Here is an 18,721-nt window from a genome sequence, read left to right on the forward strand (position 1 = left end):
CTCACCCTTTTCCTAAAAGAAATTCACACCTTCAAGTCCCAGCTTAGAAATCACCATATCTCTGATGCCTTCTTTCCCTTACTCTATACAATTGTGGAAAAATTGATGGTTTCCTCTGCTCACATTCAACTTTTTTCTTATATGCAATATTCCTCCTGTAAAGGAATTTTGTTTCATTATTTTATTATGTGATTAGCAATTTTATTTGTTTTTTTTTTCAGCTTATGGAACTCTGGACACCATGAAAATAGAGAGGACCTACACAGGAGCAGGTTAGGAAAATTCATCGGGCTCTGTATTTATGCATTGCCATCAAAGGACTAGAATATATAGATCATAATTTACCTGTTGCACTGCTCATCACGCTTAGTATGACATCAGCAGATGGCCCCAAAGCAACGGAATGAACGATGGCCCCACTTTGTATCACTCTATCCACACAAGAGCTTGCACTTTTATTCTCCCCAGCAGTTACCAATATTATTTCAGATCCCTCTGTTTGATGATGTTTTTCTCTAATTACCTGCAAACAAAATTCAGGACTTTAACTACCAGTTGTTCCTAGACTGAATGGACTATGAGGAGTTAGAAAAAAATTAGGGAAAATAAAACTGTATGTGCTTGTCCCTGTGCTTTTAAAAATGTTAAAACATGCAGAAAGTATATGCAGTAGCAATTAACATAGAAATGTCCTTAAAAATTAAGAAAGATAAGCTATGTCTGCAGAACAATTTTTACCTGAAGAGCAGATTCAATTCCAGAGCAGATAGAAATTCCTCCTGAAGCTTCTGTAGGTAAGCACTCTAGGAGTTTTCTTCTTTCACTGTAGCTTGTTATTTGGACTAGCTTACTTTTGATGTGGGTGGTACTATCATACTCAACTATTCCCACCCAGGATCCATTTTCAATAGTTTGAAGCAGGAAAGTTTTAGCTGCTTGGTTCATTCGATATAGCCGGTTAAAATCCTAAATAGTGAATTACAAGGAAACAAACCAAATAGATTTGGCTGCAGGGTAACAGCAGATCATATAAAGTATGGTAAGACTTTTGTATAAACAGTAATTAGTTTTATTAAAGGAAGCAATATATTATGGAACACACATAGTTTAGCAAGGAGCTCAAGCTTTTGCTAGAGATGACTCTTGGCTGCTAAGTACTCAAATTAGTAATAAGGATAGAAGGAAGAGTGGGTTGGAATTGGGAAGTGATAATTCAGTTTTAGAGACTCTATATAATCACTCCTTAAAACTTCTGTGCTGGTTAGCTCAAGAGAAAACTACCCCAGAGCCCATAGAATAAATCTAGACTGTTCCATCACTTGGGGAGCAGAAACTTCCAAGACCTGGAGATGAATCCTAAGAGACACAGTTATTGGCTCTGAATCATTATAACTTTCTAATCTCTTTCATTTGCTGAAGAATTTATTTTTTGGCTACCAGCATGCTCTGTTGTACCTCAGCTGTGCCATCACTCTGGATGCTTTAGTACATTACATCTGCTTGTTTTAAATCCATTTATTTCAGTAATTATTTATTGATCATCCCTATGTGATGAACGTTGGTCTAGGCCATGGAGATTCAAATATGCATTAAAATTTAAATTTCTGGAGAATCCCTCAATCTAGCAGGGATAGACACGTGCTTGCAGCCTAGTGAGACAGTGGTGTGAGATGCAACAACAACATAATATACGGTAATAGCAGGTAGGCATAGCTCATTGTGGAGACCAGCAGAAGGACCTTACCCAACCTGGAAGCCCAGCTCATCTCCTCCTGAAGGACGTGGATCCTTTTACCAAATTTTGAAGGATTTTTCATAGGTAACTAGTTAATGAGGAAAGAGTTCAGTAAATGTTCTCTATTTAGCTTTATACAGGTGCTCCTTCTTTAATGCTGAATTCAGTTCCTGTGTGCGATTAGGTTGTTACGTGAATTAGTCACTAAATGAAGACTTGTATATAGCATGTACAATATTCAGAAGAAAGAAATGGCCAAAGGAAACTTAAACGTTATGACTTTGCTTTTATTTGCATAATTTATATGTGTTACTGTGATGTATAACTGTTATGGTTGATACGTTGTGTCAACTTGAGGAGTTTAGAAGCTTAACTAAGTAACTCAGCAGTTCTACATCCTGGGGTGAAAAGGACATGCCCTTACTACTCTAGGATGTTGTTCATTGTGTCAACCTGAGAAATTTAAAAGTTCAGCTAAGTGATTCAGCAGGGGGCCAGGATCCGTCCTTTGTAAACATTGTCAGCTTGTGGAAGAGGAGAACATGGAGATGGTGTGGGCATGGATGAATAGCCAGTATACAATATAATGGAGGAAAAGAGGATTGTTTGTCCCCCCGCTTGTGGTCTTGTTCCTTTTGCTGTCTTCTGTCACTTTGAACTGTTGCCCTCTGCCATGTGCCACCCTGTCTTAGAGCCAGCTGATTAGGGACTGAAACCTCCACAAACTGTGAGCTGAATAAACCTTTCCTACCTCAATTTTGGGCATCAGGTATTTTGTCCCAGCAATAAGAGAAAAATAACCAAGACAGAATTTAGTACCTGAGGAGTGGAGTCATTGCTGTGACTGTACCTGACCTTGTTGTTCAAGAGCCTTGGGAATCGCATATGGGAAGAGTTTGGAAAGGTTCAGAGATGTCATCTGAAAGAGTAGTGCTGGGATGCCTTACACTGTTCTGTATAGGAGACTCTGGTGAGAGCTTGGAAGACCAGAAGTCTGATAGAAATCCTGATGGTAAAGACCAGGCTTGGGAGGCTTCTGCTGGGAAGAAGTACTGTATTGGGTGCTGGACTCCAGATGATGTATGTTATGGCTTGGCAGAAAGTTTGTCTGCATTTTGCTCATGTGCAGAGACTTTGCCTGAGACTGAGATTAAAGTTGGCAGACTAATTAATCTGGCAGAACTTTCAAGGCAGTTGAATGTTGAGGCTGTGGCATGGCTATTGTTGAAGGCTTTTAGCCAGAACTATGTTGAGAATCAAGAGCAAGAGCCCAGCAGAATGACTTAAAATGTTAGTTTGGTCAGATGGAAACCTCCAGTAAAGCTGTGAACTACAAAGATAGAGTTGAGATCTCCATTGCTGAGAAGGAGCAGAAGAATAGAAAAGATGGCCTGAGAGCATCATAAGCAGCAAGTCTCCACCCTTTGCAGCCTCAAAACTGCAGCAGTGAAAGACTTTGCTTTAAGGAGAAAGCCACAGAGTATCACATTCCAGAATGGTGACAGCTGAACCATGTTCTAGAATGACAGCAGCATAGAAAATTTGTTCCTCAGAACTGGATTCAGAGTGCCCAGCAATCCAGGCACTTGACTTCTACAGCCAAGTGAGAAGAAAGCCTGGCTCCTGCTCCAGGTGGCAGCAGACCTTGGCATCATCCACAAGGTGCTGGTTTTATTTTATTTTATTTTTTGGTACTGGGAATTGAACTCAGGACCTTGCACTAGCCAGGCAGGTGCTGTGCCACTGAGATATATCCCCAACCCAAAATCTATGACTTTTTTTTGTACCTGGAATCAAACTCAGGACCTTGCGCTTGCTAGGCAGACGCTGTGCTGCAGAGCTAAATCCCCAGCCCTTGGTGCTGGTTCATGTAGAATTCAAAGGTTCATGTAGAATGCAAAGGTTCTGAGGTCACAAATGTTTCACTTTCATTTTAGAAGGCCTGGGAGGCCAGGGAGTGTGCCCATGAGAGAGCAATGTGTGAAGCTGTGAGTGATAAGCCTAAAGTGCAGTGGAGACCGCAGAAGTTTGGAAAAGCCAGGAACATGGATCATCTAAGGAAAGTGGCAAGGATTGAGCAGAGTGGGCCTAAGAGAGAAGCTGTTGGAGATATAACCACCAGAAGTGTCAAAGGGGTGAGGTTGTGCAAGCCCTTTTGAGCTCACAATGTGCCACAGATTTCTTCATATGCTGGACATGGAAATATAGGACTTAGTGTTTGCCCTGCTGGATTTTGGACTTGCGTTGGTCCTATTCCTTTACATTGCCCTGTTTGTAACTTTTGGAATGAAAATGTTTATTTTGTTCCACTGAATGTTGGAAATGTTTAACTTTTTATTTGTCCAGGGACTTGTAACTAAAGAGTTTGACCTACATCTCTGAGGAGACTTGGGGCTTCGACTTTTCAGCAATGCTGAAACTGTTAGGACTTTGGAAACTTGCAGATGGACTAAATGCCTTTTGCATAAAGGGATGTGCATGAGTTTCTGGGGGGTCAGGAGCAAAACGTTGTGGTTCTAATGTAATATAATGTTGATAGACTTAATACTGGTTCTTAAGGATTGTTAAACCTGTGTTGTAATGTTCAAGTTGTGAAATGATAAGAATAATGTTTATAATATCTGAAAACTGGTTTAAAGAAATGTCTGTAGTTGCCAAGCTGACAAGGGGTGGATTGTTATGGTTGATACGTTGTGTCAACTTGAGGAGTCTAGAAGCTTAACTAAGTAACTCAGCAGTTCTACATCCTGGGGTGAAAAGACATGGCCTTGCTGCTCTAGGATGTTGTTCATTGTGTCAACCTGAGAAGTTTAAAAGTTCAGCTAAGTGATTCAGAATGGGGCCAGGGTCTGTCCTTTGTAAACATCATCAGCTTGTGGAAGAGAAAGGCACAGAGGTGATATGGGAATGGGCAGATAGCTGATGTACAACATAATGGAGGAAAAGAGGCTTGCTAGCCCCACGTCCCCTTGTGCTCTTCTTGCTTTTGCTGTTTTCTGCCGTCTTGGTCTTTTGCCCCTGTGCCATGCTACCCTGTCTTGGAGCCAGCTGATTATGGACTGAAACCTCCACAAACTGTGAGCTAAATAAACCTTTCCTTCCTTAATTTTGGGCACTAGGTATTTTTGTCCCAGCAATGAAAAAAAAGTAACCAAGACAATAACAAAACATAAAACTACAGTACTATACTGTGCAGTAAAATCATCAAAAATTACAGTACTATACTGTAGGAGAAGCCACCATAAAGCTCCAGCGACACTCATGTTCCTGCCACCTACATCCAAATGCAGGTCGTAGGTCTGAGTAGGGGGTTGTAAATCTGTACAGTGCACCTCTGTTGTAAGTCTGAACAGTTGTTAAACAGATAGGTCATTAAATGAAGAATATATGTATTCCTCAAACACACGAAACTCTATCTATCCACAAACCCTGGCACAAATGCCTTTTACTCATTGAATTTAGTATAAAAAATTACTGGTTGAATCTGTCCTTCTTCTTGGTGTTGGCTTTTATCTATGTCTCTGACAACAATAAATCATTTGTGTAGGTTATACACATAACATAGAGCTGAACTAAGGGTCCTATTCAACCCTATTCCTTGTCCTAGAATATGGGGTCCAGCAGTCACCAGTAAACTCTATCTTCGTGCTTGTTAAGTGTTTCCAGTAGATGAATAGGGCAAAGTTAGAAAACATGTTCATATTTAAATCTATAGCTCTGATCCTCCAATTTGAGCCCTACTAAGGGCCCCCAAATCACCACAATAAGCCCTCCACTTTCTGGGAAAAACTGCAACACATTAGATGGGTCTGTTTAACTCTGCTGGTGTTCTTTCTTCAATACATTTTTCATGGTCCCTTTTGAGGCCCTTCCTTACTGCTGTTGTGTAATTTAGAACCGCCCAGGTTCAGGTAGAGCTGAGGGTTCTTAACTATTCCATCCCATGAAACTTACCTTCATGTTTTCAGACTTATCCAGAACTAAGCACACAGTTCTTTCACTGATTTTCAGCAACGAGAAAGCGGGCAGAGGAGGTGGTGTCACCATAGGTGTGACGCTTTTAAAATCCTCAGACTCTCTGATTACCTCCCATGTACTTCTGAAATTGCACTTTAGGTTTTGTAGAGTTGGAGCTTCTTGGTTATGGTTTTTTTCATTACAAAACTCAACAACCTAGAATAGAAGGTTGATATGATAAATAGATTTTAACTCTATTTTTTTTTTTTTTTAATACTGTGAATCAAACTCAGGACATTGTGCTTGCCAGGCAGGCACTGTGCTGGTGAGCTATACCCTTAGCCCCTATAAAAAAATTTTAAAGTACACTTTATCCATTTAAAAATCTAAGTATAAACCTGAAAGACTAGCAATTTGTTATGCAATTTTATGGCTTACTGAATAAAATATGATTAAATTATTCAGTTGATAGCATAGTAAGGCACGTTTTCAATAATTCTGATAATAATGATAACTATACTGACTACTTACTATTGGCTCCCAGCCAATGTTAAAAAACTCTTTATTATTAATATTAATATTTTAAACCTCTTAGGTTACCTAAATAGATATGTTAAAAACATGATAATATGACCTTCGATTATAACTTCTGGAAGCAAATATTGACATACTTACAGAATCAATTTTTGGTGTAAACATTATGGATGCCTTTTCTGTTTGAACTTTATCAGGAAAGAACTGACAATCTTTTTCATAGAGTTTTGTGGTAGAATCTATTCTGCATCTTCTCGTTATACAGCTACCATCTTGACATTTATAAACACTATTTGTACCAAACATACCTATGGAACACCTGAAAATATGTGACAGTTAATAATTGAGGCAACTGTCATTAACTTAAAAAATCTTTACAAGTTTTACTCATGATAACACTAATATCAAGGATATTTATTTATTTATTTATTTATTGAGTTAGGCTCTTACAACATGGCCCAGGTTGGCCTTGAGCTCATAATCCTACTGCCTTAGTCTGCAAGTGCTGGGATTACAGGTATGCAAAGTTTTTTATTCTTATGTGTACTATATACAGTCTATCTTACTAGCAGGTGTTAAAGGTTCCAACTACAGCAAATGTTTGGTATTCAAAAAAATTTGCAGAGGGTTTTTTTTTTTGTAGTACTGTAGAAGAAAAGAAAAAAATATTTTTTCAGTACTGGGGATTGAATCTAGATCCTCGCATTGAGCTACCTTTTAGCCCTTTTTATGTTTTATTTTGTCAGACGGTCTCATGAGGTTGTCCAGGGTGCCCTTTAACTTGCTGTCCTCCTGCCTCATCCTCCCATGTAGCTGGGATGATAGACATATGTCACCATGCCTGGTGACAGAGGCAAATTTTAAATAAGACCAGATATATACAGTACAGTAGCTCAATACCCTTCTGGATTAGCTGTTGTTATCTTGTTTACACTAAGGGCTGTAGGGTTGCCTCTTCCAACATCTCTCCTGATGGCCTTATGTTGGTGCAGGCACTGCAGACATTTGGATGAAGAAATTTTTGAAATCATTTATTCTGGGTACATTGTAAGTTGAAGTGCTCTGTAAATGGGCTATGGCAAGTGTTCTGTTCATTTAAGTAGCACTTTTGTCCAAAGGAAAATGTGACTGGCAGTAATAAGTAAGGTGCTATCAAGAAGAGCAGTAGTGTAAAGAACAAGGAAGTGTTTTAGACTTGTTCTTTGCTGCAGGGAATTGGCCGCAGGTGGCAGTGATTATAGTTAGTATGCCAGGATGTGACTACAGCTCATCTTTTTTCATAGGATTCCAGTTCAAATTCCATGATAATTAGATTTCCTTGTCATTTTGAGAGTCCTCCTAAACACATGTATGCTTTTATTGCTGCAACACGTGGTGAACAGTGATGCTATTTATATGAAAAATCATGATAAATATTCTGCAGCAGAAATTGGGCAATTAGGGGCAATATGATATAAAAGTGTAATCAACATAGTACTTTAAAAAAAAATCCCCTCAAAATGGTGGAATAGAGCAGAGGAATGGCCTTCCTTGAAATCATGTGCCTTTCAGTTTGCACATTAGTGATAATTTCCTTAACCTCAGCAGGGCATGTTGCTCACTTTTAAATGGATTCCCCTCAACCATTTTGATATGTTGATCTCAGAATTAAGAGTATGGTCTATTATTATTAACTGTGATGCTAGACATATGTTTTAAGTCTCCAAGAAGTTGTTATTTGACTTTGTGAAGCTGCTTGATAGCTTAACCAACTCTCATGTAGCAGTACTTAGCCATTATTGTTCGTTCTTGATGTAATGGGAATAACTTTGTAAGTTTTGTTAAGTCCATCTATGTAGTATACAACTCCAGTCTAAATGATTTTTGGCAGCCATGGTAAACAGGTTTAAGATACATTAAATTGTCTGTTGAATGCTCTTAAAATTATGTGTATCTTAAGAAGACAATATATTTTTTCTGATGTAGAATCCATTTTCTTCACTGGGACAAAAATAAATTATTGTCATTTGAAAGAAGTCAAAGGAAGAAAAATAAGACCTGTTACAGATTGAACTTATTTAAAAAATTTAGTCATGCCTTGTTGCTTCAATTTTTTTTAATCTGGACATATAGTAAGGCTGATCATTATTGTACTCATCAAACACTCCCCAGCGGAGATGGGCCCACTCGTGGACAAACACTCTACCTGTGGGGAAACAATTCAAGCAGACAGTCACAATTCAGGGGACAAAATTTATCTGTTTTTAAATATTTTGACAATACTTTTATTCTGTCTCAAATATCAATATTTGAAATGACTGCAAGCATCTACATTTTTATAAACAGTATGGTATATTACTTGATAGTACATTATATTATAAAGTACAGTATACTTTTTTTATTCCACACATTAGAGAAACATTTCTAGAGTACTTTCTATGGCCCCCAAATACTAGTTTTTGGGCTATTTAATGTGCTAGCCTTCCAGTTTAGCAACAGTGTTGTTTGTATCATTCATCCTTCCATTTTTCCATTCAGTTTTTTATTTATTATTTTATTCATCCAAATTTTATTGGTCTTTCTTAACTGTGTATGCTTGAATGGATTCCTTCACCTCTCTGTACCTCAAGTTCCCATCCTAAAATATCTTATCAAGAGAATGGTATTGTCTTCAATGAGCAGTGAAAGTTACAGGAAGGAAATACATAAAGGGGAGTTTTTACATTAACAACGAAGAGTGAAATCTGTGGAGGAAAAGGAGATGGAGATAGAGAGGTCAGAAGTACAATCCATTCTGCTACAAGGTATGTTTTTGTGTTACCAGTTCAAACCTAATAGATCTGAAAACAAAATTTTCAGTATTAGGCAGGGTTCATGTTTTACTTTTCTCCCTTTTTACTCACAGTGTTGTGTTTGCCCAGCAAGGTGAGTATGCCCTTCATTATTACAAATGACCATCTCAAGCTCACCTCCCACCTAGGGAATCAGAAGCTGCACATTAACATTCCTACACACACTAAATTATGCTTATGCATGTTCAATTGTAGAAACACTGGCTTATGTTTTCCTAGGCAAAGGCTGCCAAACTATTGGGAATAGAATTATAACCTTCTATACCAACTACTGTACTAGGAATTTAGTGCATTACAGGAAATTTAAAGCTGTCTGAACCTGTTGCTCTCTTCTTTCAGAGTCCACTTTCAGCTCACACTTGCTTGGTTCTCAGCTGATGGCCAGTTGCTCTACTTTTCATCTTACATGCAGCCTTTGTGATTTAGAGCTCCATTCTTGCATACATTGTCTCAGTTCCAACCAGCTCTTCTCTTTCTCTCTTTCTTTCTTTCTTTCTTTCTTTCTTTCTTTCTTTCTTTCTTTCTTTCAACAGAGTCTCACTCTGTTGCCCATGCTGACCTTGAACTCCTGGGCACAAGCAATTCTCTTGTCTTACCCTCCTGACTAGCTGCCTCTGCACTGGGCCCTTTTCACATTTTAAATAGCATTATATATATACATATATTTTTGTGTGTATGTGTATAGGTGTATACACTTTTCACATTTTAAATAGCATTATATATATACATATATTTTTGTGTGTATGTGTATAGGTGTATACACTTTTCACATTTTAAATAGCATTATATATGTATATATATTTGTGTGTGTGTGTGTATAGGTGTATTTTAATACTAACTGTAGCAGTTTGTTGAGTGGCTACCTAAATCCAAACAATTTCATTAACTATTGTTGCTGTTGTCATTGTTATTATTTAAAAATTATATAAATTTCAAAAGATCTTTTTCTAATTCATAGTTGTGCTTTTCAGGCATATTTGAAGAATGTAGAATTTTTCACAATCATGCACATATATAGACATGCCTATCCAAGAGGAAGAGAAGAAAGTGTCAGTTATGGGACAAACCTGAGGTGGGGACAGTGACTTTTGCAATTGGAGAAAATTCTCCTCTTCTAAGTTAGGCAAAGGTCAAGAGAAGTGCTGGTAGATATGAGTTTAAGTGCAGAAAAGTAAAAGGTAAGGGTGTCAGTTTACTCAATCAAGGTATCTGTCAGTAGGAATGAGAAGAGGGCCTAGAGATCTTGGGAAATAGGGATGAAGTTTTAAAAGAGCTGTTACGGGAAAAGGAAAGGGAGCTGAGAAGTTCCAGGTGAAAATATTGTTCAGTAGCTTTGAAGGATTCACAAGTATTAAAAAACATGTGTTTATAATGAAGGCAGTTAGTTTTATAATTTTCTTTAACATACAAGGAAACATATACATGAACCGGAAAAAGGCTGGCTGGGTCATTCAGTACTGTCAGTGTAGTAAGTCAAATAAATGCTAAGCATGAGAGTGGTGCAGAAATTGAGCTATTTGTACTTGTGACTGAAGAGACTGAGTTTGCTGGACATGCTAGGCAGAAAGAAAGAACAGCTAGGAGGGTGCAGGAGATTAGAGGGGCCAAGAATAAAACTGGTCAGGATAAAATATAGGGGCTAGGTAAGATTGGGATGGTTGGATATGAAGCTTTCAAGACTGGAGCAGGGCACCAGTCCAGGAATGATGACAAGGACTGTGTGAGCTTTGGTAGAGATAAGAGACTGTAGGAAAGCTTACTTAACAGAAATTTGGAGGGTGTGATGAGAGAAAGAGAGAGAGAGAGAATTCTGAGGTGTGTGAGTTCATGAAAGTTTTCATTAATAGTGACATTTGAAACTTGGTCTTCCTTTATCAATGATTTAGATTCTTGAGATAATACACATTAGTTCACTTGAACAAATGATCTTAACATTTAGATTATGCTACATTAAACTGTTATTTCTAATAGGTCCAAGTGATCAATTATAGTAATTTCATTTATACAACCAAATAGTTTAAATAATCATATCAGCAACAACCTACAAGGGTTCTCTTGGTCTATAACTTCCATTATTTTTTTTGTTTGTTTGTTTGTTTGTTTTGTTTTGTTTTTCTCCAGTACCGGGAACTGAACTCACGACCTTTCACTTGCCAGGCAGGCGCTTTTGCCGCTGAGCTAAATCCCCAGCCCCTCTTGGTCTATAACTAATATCATAGCTCTTTCCATCTTTCTACACATCTGGTATCCATGAAGCTGGCATGTGACTGATTAATATTCAGCTGTGGAAAGCTGGCAAATAAAAATCTAAAAAATGTGCTCTCAGAAAAGGTTTTATTTCTGTTGAAATTTCCATAGACACTGTAGTGTGTACATTTACCTAAGACTATCTAGTTTAAGATAACAAAAGGTAGAAACCACTACATTCTTGAGACTGAAGGGAATATGCATGAAAAGGGTAGGTTGCTCACATAGCTGATAAGCAGAGGATCCAGGATTTGAACCCATGGACTTAGTCTGAAGTGCATTTATACTTAACTGGGAAGAGGGTTTCTTGTTGCAAGATAAGATGTTTTAACCAAACTTCCTACCTGATGGCCCATATTCATTTTGTTTCTTTCCCAGGACAAAGTCAGGGGTGAAATGAATGTATTCTGCTTTTGCTCCACATTCTGTGAGCTGCTTGGTATATGGTTCATCTTGGCCTGGGAGGGTTGGGGGTGCAACTATGACATCAGCCTGAGCATGTTGAAAAAGATTGTGAAGACATCAGAATTTGAAATGACAGCATTTGTTCTGAAAAACTCTGAAGTAACGAACTGAGGTTAATGTTAGCAAGTATAGAAAACATTTTAAAGAGAAGCCATTGACACTTACCTGTTTGTAGCTCTCGTGTTTTGGCCTCCTGTATTGAGAGTTTTCCTTCCAATTCTTAGGAATTAATATAGACACAGTTTTGAAAAAAAATCTTTTTTCTGTGGCTTCAAACAGGTAAGTAGATGCGGTGGTCACCATGTCCTATGATCAAAGGGAAAAAGTATGTGAGGACTACCAAGTGAGAGTGGACTGAAGGGTAACCTCAGACATTTTCCACCCTCAGAAATTGATACCAAAGCTAATGACTGATGAGCAGGATCTCTGTTCACAATCATAGCCCTACTATGGGTCAATTCCGAGTTACTGCTTCATCCTGGGCATTGAAAGCCATCTCTATAGCCTGTATCAAAAGGCAAGTACCCGGGTATTGTGTAACACAATGAAGGACATGAAATCTGGCCTCATCTGGACTTGGTTCTAACCCTGACTTAACATTTTCTAGCATTAAACTTGACCGGATTATATAACTGTTCTATGTTCACTTTCCTTATCTCTTAAATGGATAATTGCTACTTAGTTTTAAGGTTAATACAGATGTGGAATGATTTGTACAGTGTTGTACCTATAGACATTTTATGGGCCTGTTTATATCATTACCATTTGTACAAAATCTCAAGAGAGGGCAGTCTGAGTTAACGCAAGCTAAGGAGAACAAGCTGCAGAATTTGGTCAGAGGAGAAGCCACTGCAGTGTATACATGACAACAGAGAAGGACAACTGGGTTGGGAGCCTGCGGTTGGATGGTGGGTGCTTGAAAACTTAGAGGTGGACCTTATTTCTCACCAGACAAGCTGAAAAATAATATCTCCTTGTACTGTTCAGTATGCTGAAGCCTAAGGATACAATAATGGTCTATTGATCTGGTCTACATGATCCAACCCAGTGAATATTAGAGAACGTCTTGGTACTAGATGTCAACCTCTTCATCTTCCCTGTCTGCACTACTATTTCTTCAATATAGGTTCTCTTCTTCCATGATGTTTGCTGACCTAACAGAATCCTATAAAAGAACAGTTCTTCTTCAGGAAATTCAAGGCTCTTCCCTGTTTTCTTCAAGATAATTACTTAAATGTGCTGACTCATATTACTGGAAAAGTCAGCAATTTAATTGATTTCAGTATCATAGGATCAGTTAGAAGTCCAGAGTTCAGAGAACTGAAGGTGGAGAGGACTGGCTGAGAGCTAGAAAAATTACTTTAGAGAGTTCCAGAACTAGGCTGGGGTCACTTCATTTCTGACCTAGTTAAGATGGAAGAGCTCTCTGTTCCTAAGGATGCCCCTCCTGTTTTCAAATTTAGGAACCTTTATGTCCACCTCACTTTCTTTTGAAGTGATGCTGCGTGTTATGTAATATGGGTATATTTGATTTGAACTGTGGTATCGATTGGAAAGGGGTTGTTATATGATTGTTTGGGGTTGTGTGTTTTACAAGTCCTAGGGATGCCATGTACTTTGCAATCACCACATTGATGTGCTCCCAGGTCATAGAAGGTTTTCACAGACCTTTATCAGATGCCTGATTCCCTAGGGTACATGTAGGTGGCTGGTAATTTTTCTATCTGGCTTTCCAAGCAAAATTCCTAACTATTCCTTCTTAATTCCTCTCAAAATTCCTAGCTGGATCAGAGGAGATTAAGATACCAAAGCTTCCAAAAGTAAATTCTTTCAAACCATAAAGAAATGTGAATATTGGTAATAAAGAACATTAAAACCAAATCTTTTATAATATAGATTATGATCTAATTAATCATAATTTCTATTTAATTAGGTAATACTCCTAGAAGTAAAGATGACAAATTGGCTCACTAATTTTACACAAAACTATTTTTCACATAATATCAGAGCCAGGACCCAAGTGGAACTGGGAGGCAGTGGAACCTTTTAGAGATGGGGTCTGGGGACCCAGCTTTTAACACTGGGACCATTGGAGGATACTTATCTAAACAATAGCAAACTCTAATTGTGCTTGACTATAAACCAGTCATTTAACCTCTATGACCCTAGATTATTTTTCCATAAAATGAGAATCACAATACTTCGCAATGCCACGTGAAATGGTAGGATTCATCGTGTGATTGAGAAATGTCCACTAGCAATTGAATTTGTACTTCTATTCAATAGAGGGCCATTTTAACAAATGCCTCGCCACTGCAAATGATTCTTCCAAATGTGGATTTCTGAAACTGGATTGGTGACCCCTGGACATAAGGAGCCACCATTCAAAATCACCTGTGTTAACTTCTATTCAAGCCTGTATTCTTCATTAGAAGGATTCTTTATCTTCTCCTGGAATTCATAAAGTACCAGTAAGCAACAGTTCTGTGTTGCATTGGTTTCTACAGAATGAATGACACATGACAACCACAGAATCACCTAATCACAAGTCAGTTCATACCCATTAGCTTCTGTCTGGAACACCACCACACAGAAGGGTTTAACAGAGAGTATCAGGACACAGTAGCAACTGAATATAAGGAATTAGTATATATTGATGTTAGGAACAGGAAAAATCATATGATTCCAATAACGTCTCCATAGTATGTAAAATTCTACAGTTAGAAGAAACTAGAAATTCAGAGTCCTTCATTTAAAGTCAGAGCCCTAGGACCTTTTTCTTCTCTGTTAACATTCATGTAGTAGACTCAGTCTATACAATGATGCTTCTTATACTTTTGTCTACATTCAAAAATTTTGATCTAAATTCAAGTTTTGTCTCTATCTTCTTGGCTATCTAATAAGCATCTGAATTCAAAATAACTGACACTACCTTTGATCTCCCAACTTCCAGATAGTCTCCACTTAGTCTTTCCTTCCATTCGATGAAAATTCCATGCTTGCAAGCTTTCAGGCAAAATCTTGAAGTCTTTATGACTCTTACTTCCTACCTTTTTAACCCTTGCAATCTAAACTATCAAGAAATACTGTCTATGATACTCTCAAAGTATATTCAAAATCACTTTAATGGTTTCTACCATGACCTCCATGTTCTAGTCACCATCATTTCTCAGCTGTCCCAGCTCCCTACCTGATCCTTGTACGCTCTGTGTGCAGTGGCATTTGCAAACCCTCCACAGTTGCTTCTGCATGGCAGTCAGAAGCACATGCCTGAGCAGGAGCACATGCCTCCTGCTCAGAACCCTTCCATGGATTCTTATCTCACTCCAAGTAAAAGCCCAAGTCTTCCCAGTGGTCTGGGTGCTGCTTTCTCTTCAGCTTCAGCTTCCACAGCCCTTCCTCCTGCTCATTCACTGTTGATTCCTTAGTCACATCAAGCAGACTCTCACCTCCATGCTGTTCCCATCCTGGAGATTTCCAAGGGGCCCATCTCTCACTCAACCAGGTCTCTGCTGAGATGGCTCATTATCTGTGAGGTCTTTCCTCACTACATGAGAGAATAACTCACATTCTACCCTTATTCCAGCCCTACCACACAACTCATAGCAACTATTTGATATGTTTAACATTTATATATTTTTATTACTGTTAAATGAAATCTACTTGAAGCCATTGGTTCGGACTGAGTTCCTACACTAGGCTCAATAGACTGAACCAAAATGGAGTAACAAATGCTAAAGTTCCATGCCACCAAGCTGAAACTAAATTACCTTCAAGGAATCAAGACAGACAGACACAGAGACAGAGACAGAAAGAGAAAATCCCCAAACATGTTGTTTGTAGTTGATATAATAAGGAAGTCACATGTGCTTGAACATTCAAAGGAAAGTAACTTTGAAATGTCCAATTCACTTCTTTTGTGTCTGCTTTCTTTAGACCTTTTATTTTTTTAGTCTATAAAACCAATGTACTTTGCTCAGCTTATTGCAATGTTCACTATTTTATAGAGCGAGGTATTTCCTGATTCTAGAATCATGATTAAAAGCCCATTAAGATCTTTAATGTAAACCTGTTGTAATTTATAACAGTACAGTTGGTGACTCATGAAGTGTCCAGAAAGACATGGTGATGACTCTCAAGACCTCTAGAGGAATGCAGGAGGTCAATACTGCTGACCCATTTGAGGTCTTCTTTTCTCCTTATTGAGACCCGTGGATTGTAAATAAATTTCTCTTGGATTGAACTCTATTCTTTCTTTTTGTTCTCCACTTCCCTCACCCATGTTTTGACTTTTGAATCAGGCTTAGTTTTTGTTGTAAGAGTAAATAACCTTGGGGTGTATCCTAACGGAAGTTTGTTCTGTAGGAATGTATATGACATTTTGAGGTTTGCAGTGACAGCAAAAAAAAAAAAAAAAAAAGTAGAGACAGAAACAAGACTGGGTTCTGAAGAGAGGCCTCAGATATCTGGCTGGATCATATAGTAAATAGCAATTACTGCAGGGAATGTGAACTTCAACCTGTGGAAATCCACAGGGTTTTTTTTTTGGTTCTATTTTCTTTTTCCTGTTTGCTTATGTGAGGGAGAACATTGACTGGGTTGGTCAAAGGGATCTATCTCAGAGACAAAATGGTAATTTGACTGGTGGGCACTGAAGAGCTATTGGAGTACTCACCAACAATAATTAAGACTCCCAGGAGAGGACAGGATGGTCATGGAAATGGGTTAGTTGGCATTAGTTCAACCACCAACCTCTAGAAAATGCGGATGCAACAAGGTGCACTTGTGAAATGCATCGCATGACCTGACTCTATGGTGTTTTCCTCTTAGTCCTTTATTGTAATAGTGGTAATGGCAACCCCCTGTGTCTTATGCTACCCTATTTTAGATTAGCTCTACTTTACAAGTTTCCCCTTGCAAAATTAGTGCTTGTTCTTCCTCTTTACCTCCATGTTGTAAATTCTAAAGAAAACCACCTTTATGTGACTGAGACACTAACTGTTGGAGTCAACTACACTATTGCAGGAAAAGCAGCTAGATAAATGTCTGTCTCACAAACCCGTAATCAGTTATTAGGCCCCAGGAGCTGTAAGTATTTATAAATATGGCAGTATCTTACTAAAGACAATTTAGGATTATAGTGGGTTATGTGAAATGTTCCACATAAACAATACTGTATGAAGTATACTTAAAAATGGTCAGTCAAATTATCACCACTAATCGATATTTTAAAACTCCTAAAATGATTTAAGAAAAAATTTTATTGCTTTGTTAAAAAGACTCTTTACAAGCTTGCTTTGATAATTTTTGACACAAAATGAGGCTGACTATGAAACAAAAATAGTGCTTCTTGAGAAAAACTTTAGTACCTCTGTTACCAGCTTGCAGCCCTATTCATTGTTTTCAGATTGTTGCTATCACCTTATAGACTGGCCTGGATCCTGAATTTTTCTAGTTTTTGCAGTATTTAGCTTAACCTTCTCTGCTCAGCTCATCAGAACAATCATTGCATTTTAAAGAACAATGTTGCCTGATTTTAGAATTAAAAAAAGCAAATTGTGATCTTTATACTAAATTTGTTGTAATTCGTAATTTTGTCTTTCTATATTAACTACATCATCTACAAAAAATATATACTGCTGGGTATAGTGATGCATGCTTTGTAATCCCAGCACTTGGGAAGCTGAGGCAGGAGGATTATTAAGACTTTAAGGCCAGCCTGGGCTATATAGTGAGTTCAAGGCCCACCTGAACTATGCAGCAAAACCTTGTCTTCAAAACAAAACAAAACAAAACAAAACAAAACAGTCTCTATATCTATGTCTATCTATATCATCTATCTATCCGTATCTATATTCTGCATGGAGGGGCTTTCTCCCTTTGTCTATTTACTTCTCTTTACTCCAGCATGCCACAAACATTCAAAAAATAATTATTTAAACAATGTAATATTACATGGTTTCTTTTATACAAGAAACTTAGTATAAATAAATTAATGTAAAATAAAAGCTAGCTAATAGATAATAAAAGAAAAATAAAGGGTACATATTTTGCAAATGGCAAGAGGTCTAAGAGACAGATGGAGAAGGGAGGGAGAGGAGAAGTAAAAAGAATTAAGATGAGCTATGCACGTGTACCAACACCCTCCAATGAATGTAATCATTCTGTCTTGCAGTGATATACTAAAAAATTCCAAATTAAAAAAAATTGAGTCCAAGAGCTTATTTACAGATGAGGGAACTGAGGCTCATGGACACCTTGGGCCTGGTCTTTGATCTTGTAGTGGGACAGTGGGGGCCCTGTGCAGGACTCCATCTCTCTCTGCCCCTCCAGCCCGGTCCTTGCTGCACTATGCTGCTTCTAAACTTCCTGCAGCGGCCCTACAGATCGATTTCCACAAAAATCATTTGCTACTAATTTTGTTCTCCACTATTCAAGAAGTTCCATATTACCTTTATTTGTTCAATTATTTCTCCATCTTCTGGCACACCAGGATCTATAGCAACGATGACGTCTTCATAGCCGTTGTCCTTCAGCTGCACTAGGGAAGCGCTCGAGCCCTGCAGCAGGTGTAGGACTAAGAGGGAAGCAAGGGCTCTGAGTAACGTCATCACTCCTCTCTAGTCCTTCTCGTTTGAATGGTGGTTTGTCAAGTTCTTCTTTCACCTTTTCTTGGCTTTTTCTCATACTCATAAATATCATATCAGCATGGGCTGATTATAGGATATTGACTGAATAAAGGTCAACCTTACATATGTCAGAAAGCACATATCTTCAGTTTACACAGTTGTTTTATTGTACCTCATTATAAAAGGGATGAAGCATAGTAAAAATCAGAACTTTTCATAAAACACGCTACATTTGTTATGGAACACAATTCATTATATTTTTTCTTTTTCAGTTGTAGCAGGTTGTTAGATAACTCTTATAAAATATAATATTTATACTATTA

At 38.0% G+C, this 18,721-nt stretch overlaps 1 protein-coding gene across 1 annotated transcript in view; it reads right to left on the reverse strand.

Moving 5' to 3' along the window:
* The window catches only part of LOC102021141 (calcium-activated chloride channel regulator 4-like), a 34,006-nt gene extending 15,626 nt beyond the window's left edge, over positions 1-18,380 (reverse strand). The window contains exons 1-8 of the mRNA XM_005385127.2: positions 18,222-18,380; positions 11,935-12,075; positions 11,649-11,796; positions 8,303-8,411; positions 6,368-6,545; positions 5,690-5,908; positions 739-966; positions 346-523 (exon numbers count right to left, since the gene is read on the reverse strand). Of these exons, the coding sequence (XP_005385184.1) occupies positions 346-523; positions 739-966; positions 5,690-5,908; positions 6,368-6,545; positions 8,303-8,411; positions 11,649-11,796; positions 11,935-12,075; positions 18,222-18,380 (1,360 nt within the window). The remainder of the gene's footprint in view (positions 1-345; positions 524-738; positions 967-5,689; positions 5,909-6,367; positions 6,546-8,302; positions 8,412-11,648; positions 11,797-11,934; positions 12,076-18,221) is intronic.
* Between the last annotated feature and the right edge of the window lie 341 nt (positions 18,381-18,721).

This window comes from Chinchilla lanigera, unplaced genomic scaffold (assembly GCF_000276665.1).
Source record: "Chinchilla lanigera isolate Chin_1 unplaced genomic scaffold, ChiLan1.0 scaffold00022, whole genome shotgun sequence".
Classification (NCBI taxonomy): Eukaryota; Metazoa; Chordata; class Mammalia; order Rodentia; family Chinchillidae; genus Chinchilla; species Chinchilla lanigera.